This window comes from Brassica oleracea, chromosome C6, assembly GCF_000695525.1.
Source record: "Brassica oleracea var. oleracea cultivar TO1000 chromosome C6, BOL, whole genome shotgun sequence".
Lineage (NCBI taxonomy): Eukaryota > Viridiplantae > Streptophyta > Magnoliopsida > Brassicales > Brassicaceae > Brassica > Brassica oleracea.
This window is the reverse complement of record NC_027753.1, coordinates 22,003,792-22,008,998: the sequence shown is the minus strand read 5'-3', so window position 1 is coordinate 22,008,998 and position 5,207 is coordinate 22,003,792. Positions and strand designations below refer to the sequence as shown.

General features: G+C 35.8%; 1 protein-coding gene across 1 annotated transcript; it reads right to left on the bottom strand.

Annotated features, from left to right (window-relative positions):
• Window positions 1-3,567: 3,567 nt before the first annotated feature.
• Window positions 3,568-4,901, bottom strand: LOC106300118 (multiprotein-bridging factor 1b-like). Its single transcript, XM_013736195.1, has 4 exons — window positions 4,695-4,901; window positions 4,336-4,419; window positions 3,968-4,050; window positions 3,568-3,894 (listed from the first exon to the last, which is right to left on the bottom strand). Exons 1-4 carry the CDS (start codon window positions 4,834-4,836, stop codon window positions 3,775-3,777), a joined length of 429 nt encoding a protein of 142 aa, XP_013591649.1. The 5' UTR covers window positions 4,837-4,901; the 3' UTR covers window positions 3,568-3,774.
• Window positions 4,902-5,207: the final 306 nt, after the last annotated feature.

Below are 5,207 nucleotides of genomic sequence, written 5' to 3'. Positions count from 1 at the left end.
CTTTGACGATATTAAAACCTACAATGGTGTAGTTTACGAGGGGTATAAAGAGGCATGTTATGCTCGAGGAATATTGGATGATGACCAGGAGTATATAGATGACTTAGTGAGGCGCAGTTATGATAGCTCTGCAGCTGTTGTTCGTGATCTTTTTGTTCTAATGCTTCTATCCGATAGTCTGTGTCAACCAGAGGTTGTTTGGGATAAAACATGGAAACTGTTGTCTGAGGATATCGAGTATAGTCGCAGAATGCATTTCAATAGGCCAGGTACAATACCAATCTCTTCTAATAAAGTATGACAGTCATGAGATTATTTTGTTTTAAATTAAACGTTAGTGATATTTTTACCATTAGTTGATATATTTGTAATTTTAAATTGGTATTTATATAGATGGTACTAAGTGGAAATGTTGTCCATATTATTGGCAGGGCTTATACTAAGTGACAGTGACAAGAAACTATATGCTCTTATAGAGATTGAGAAGCTTATGAGAAGGAATGGGAGTTCACTTTCAGTCTATGAATCTATGCCTAAACTGCCTGCTGAATTCAAACCGATCGAAAATGTTTTGATCTTGGATGAATTAAATTACGACCTGCATGAGTTGCAAGCCACTCATGACAGAGATATTCTGAAGATGACTGATGAACAAAAAAAGATATACGATGAGATCATTGGTGCTGTTGTTGAAGATAGAGGTGGAATGTTCTTTGTTTATGGGTTCGGTGGCACTGGAAAAACCTTTCTTTGGCAAATTCTATCAGCTGCTGTTAGGTGTAGGGGAGATATAGTTCTTAATACTGCATCTAGCGGAATTGCTTCTTTGTTGTTACAAGGTGGTAGGACTGCTCATTCCCGTTTTAGCATACCAATCAATCCAGATGAGTTTACTACATGTTCATTGACTCATGGATCAGATAAAGCTAATTTGATAAAGGAAGCATCTCTAATTATTTGGGATGAAGCACCAATGATGAGCAAACATTGCTTTGAATCTTTAGACAGAAGTTTAAAGGATCTGATGGGGAATCACGACAATAAGCCTTTTGGTGGGAAGGTTATTGTTTTTGGAGGTGACTTTCGGCAAGTACTTCCTGTGATTACTGGAGGTAGCAGGGCTGAGATAGTGTTGGCTGCCATGAATTCTTCTTATCTCTGGGAACATTGCAAGGTTCTGAAACTTACTAAGAATATGAGATTATCTTCGAACAATCTTTCTGAGGATGAGGCAAAAGATCTGAAAGAATTTTCTGAATGGATTTTGGCTGTTGGGGATGGGAAAATAGCAGAGCCTAATGATGGGGAGGCACTAATTGATATTCCAGAACAGTTTTTAATTATGGACCAAGAGTATCCGATAGAAACTATAAGTCATGCCATCTATGGAGATGCAGATTCATTAAGAGGAATTCAAGATCCTAAGTTTTTCCAACAGAGAGCAATCTTATGTCCAACAAATGAGGATGTTAATATGATTAACGATCATATGTTGTCTAAACTTGATGGTAAGAGTTTTATTTATTACATGTATTGTCATTATACTGTGTAGACACTAACTTATTTTTGAAATTTGGTTCTTTCTTTCAGGTGAAGAAATGGTTTTTATTTCATCTGATAGTATTGATCCTTCTGATACTGGTTCAGTCAACAATGATGCTCTCAGCACCGACTTCCTAAACAGCATTAAAGTTTCTGGTCTACCAAACCATAGTCTAAGATTGAAGATTGGTTGTCCTGTTATGTTGCTTAGGAATATTAATCCTAATGAGGGTTTAATGAATGGAACAAGATTGCAAATCACTCAGCTTATGGATTTTATGGTGGAAGCTAGAATCTTAACTGGTATGAATATAATCATCATGTTTTGTACCAAAAGAAATACAGTTTGTTATCCAGTCAAACCAATCCAAAATCAAATAAATTTCAACAATACACAGAACAATAATCATCCAAACTAACACCAAGTATACAACGATCACTATTCTGAAAATTTCCCAGTGCAGTCAATCTAATCTATTACTATAAAGTCTAGCCGTGCATCCTAAACAGTCTATCCTTATAAAGATTCTACTGGTTTAGTTCACGGTTCCTCAATTTATATACGAGGTAGATAGTACTAACCTTTATTTCTGAAATTGGTTTTGTGGACTGTTCCAATTAGTAATTTGTAGTTTCTCTTTTCTCCAGTCCTCACCAATAACCTAACGAATATATAAACTATGAGTTTGATCTGTTAACGTAAATAAACCAGAACAAATAAATTTATTAAAAAACAGAGTAGGAAGAAGATCAGGAGAATAAATAAGAAGGCAATTTATATAAATGTAATGTGTATAAAGCGTTTGAAACGTACACTTCACTTTTTTATAAGCTATATCAGGTTTGCCTTCTACTCTTCTTATGTCCTTTTAAGAAAAAACTTTTGTTACCTGTACAAAAACGTATCAATAATCAATTATTCATTAACATAATTGGATTTCTAAATCCTGTTTATACAGCAAAAATAAATTTTTATAATTTAAAAATAAAACTTATCTGTGAGTCTAAAGCTTGGTGATGGTTGACCCGGAACTAAAGCAGATCTTGAAATCGAACATTGTGATGGGAGATCTAGAACTCTAGGTGAGAGATCTATGAACGTTTAAAAAAATTCCAACTGATTAACCAAGTTCAAACCCTGATTGCTTAATATAAGTGTTTACAAACAAAAATCAAAAGAGTCTAACCTTAAAACACAAGATCGATTGACTTGAATGATTTTTGAACGATTTGATTATGGATTTGAAGGGAACGATTCAAGTGATTTCGATCTATTACAGAACCACCGTCGAAGAAGAAGAAAAAATAAAGTTGTTGATTTTTTTAGAAGGACACGTTGAAGTAGTTGATCTTCCCGGAAAAAAAAAACTCTAGGCTTCCTTTAATTTTTTATCAAACTATATTGTTTTTATAAATGGGCCAAATCAAAATACTTAAACTGTACTTACGTTACAAATTAATGGATCACAAACATTTATCAAGTATATATGGACCAAATTTGTTTAAATTTTGGGTTTTAACAAACAAACGTGTGTTTGATGTATGTACTAAACAAGCAAACATTATATATACTTCAAAAAACAAAACAAAATTAAATTATAAGGAAGACATCATATTATAAACATATAACTTAAATTATATAATCTAAGCTCAAAAATAATTAGAGTAATTTGTCCAAATAATATCCGCGCATAGCGCGGATCCGTATCTAGTTATTATTATTTTTGGGTTTTTGTGCTTGTGTGAGTGTCAGCCAGCTTCAGTGACTCACACTGTACTGCCTTGTTTCGTGGCGACGAGAATACTCGTCTTCTCACGGGTACTTTACAACTTTGGTCCCTATATTTTTACATCTCATTGACCGACAAGCGACAGTTAGTTTTATTTTTATATATGGACGGGTGCACGTGACCAAGGCCCAAAATTGGTTATTGTCCGGTTAAGAAAAATAAGCTAATCGGTTTGGCTTCCGAGTAACTAGATTAGTACTCCGGTTTCAAAATCTGATATTTGGTTGTGATAAGATGATACAAAGAGAGCACAAGGGATTTTATTTATACTGACAAAAGGTTCCAAACAGCATTTGTTTCGTTCTTACACCATAAAAGATCACTTGCAGAGAGCTCTACTAAGCATTAAAAGCAGGCATATAAAGAAAGTTTCTTCAGCCATATGAACTGGAGAGAGAACCACGATTAACTTTTCTTTTCTACCTTTAAAGAGCTTTTGTTATTACTTCTTCCCACGGAGTTTAGCTCCAAGTGCCCTCTCCAGCTTAGAAAGGATCTGCTGGTTCGGTATGGCTTTCCCCGACTCGTATTCTTGGATCACTTGCGGCTTCTCGTTGATCAGCTGCACAACCAGCAAATATTATCATCATGAAGCGAATTAAATACAAGAGGAAACAAGAGAGAAAGTAGTGTACTTGAGCAAGTTGGGACTGGGTCAGCTTCTTCTCGCATCGGGCTTGCATGATGGCTTTCTTCAACTCAGTAGGCACACGTTCATCTGAATGTCAATAAAACCACACACATAAATATGCTGTTACAGACAACCAACATACTAATCGATCTAATATTGTAAAAGGAAACAATTTTAACTTTATCTCATCTACGAACAAAGACTTCCTCTTACTATCAGACAGGCGACATACTCTAAGAATTGCCATTACTGGAATGAGAAATTAGTTTCATCCCATTAGAATCGCTGTGATTCTACCATTACTTTTTCTAATTTTCTTTGTTCATACAGAAAGAAACGAAGTCAATAAATATTAGGAGATTAGAAACTCACGAGCTAAGTTCTCAGTGTCATCATCAAGCCTCTTCGTGTTCAAGGAGGTGCCGCTTGAAGCCGCCTTGTTGGTTCCAGCATTGTCTATTTGCAACCAAAAAAATCAGATCACTATCAGATGTCAAAACAGATACACATCAACCTGATACGATCATAGATAATCATCCGACGATTTTTCTTTAACATTAATTGAAATCACAACCAACAAAAACCCTAACAACAGGCACAATAAGTCTAAACTCATATCGATTCGCTCGTTCGTCAAATCTAACCCAATCCATAGAAAACTTATCGCACAGTTTGAGCTAAGAAGGCATATCAGAGAGGATCTACAAAGAGATTGAAGACGAAAAACAAACATTTTCTGACGGATTCAATATCGGCGCCGCTTCTTCGAGCGGCGTTGACAGTCTTCTCGTCGCGCTTAGCGGCAGAGTTGGGAGCTTTCTTACGGATCACCACGGGCTCCCAGTCCTGAGTCATAGGTCCTACTCCTGCCATGGCTTCTCTTGAGATTGTGTTGTCTTCTTCAACCGCCTTTATCGTTTTGCGTTTTTATATCTACAATGGGGTAATTTAGTAAATAGCCAACATTGACGTGTCGTAGTGGAATTGATTCAAACTAAAAAGCATGGGTGTGAATTGATCATTTCAAAAAAGTAAAGTGAGACTTGGCGTTTTCTATGCAAAAGAGCCAAAATATCAAATTCTGATTCCTCCGATTCCCTTCTACTCATGGAAGACACTGCAACTACTTCCACAAATCTCCCCCATACTAGACTTGCCTGGTAACATTAGCGTAAACTTAATCGCTTAGCAAAGCTACTGAATCATGGTTTAACCGATAGGTTCTTTATTAGATAAGAGTCTAA

What these genes read in the sequence shown, in the direction of transcription:
- LOC106300118 (XM_013736195.1), bottom strand. Translation starts at nt 4,836, where the DNA reads ATGGCAGGAGTAGGACCTATGACTCAGGACTGGGAGCCCGTGGTGATC. An exon ending in TATTGAATCCGTCAGAAAAT is followed by an intron (nt 4,420 to 4,694) that starts GTTTGTTTTTCG and finishes GGTTGCAAATAG; the next exon opens with ACAATGCTGGAACCAACAAG. An exon ending in TGACACTGAGAACTTAGCTC is followed by an intron (nt 4,051 to 4,335) that starts GTGAGTTTCTAA and finishes ATTGACATTCAG; the next exon opens with ATGAACGTGTGCCTACTGAG.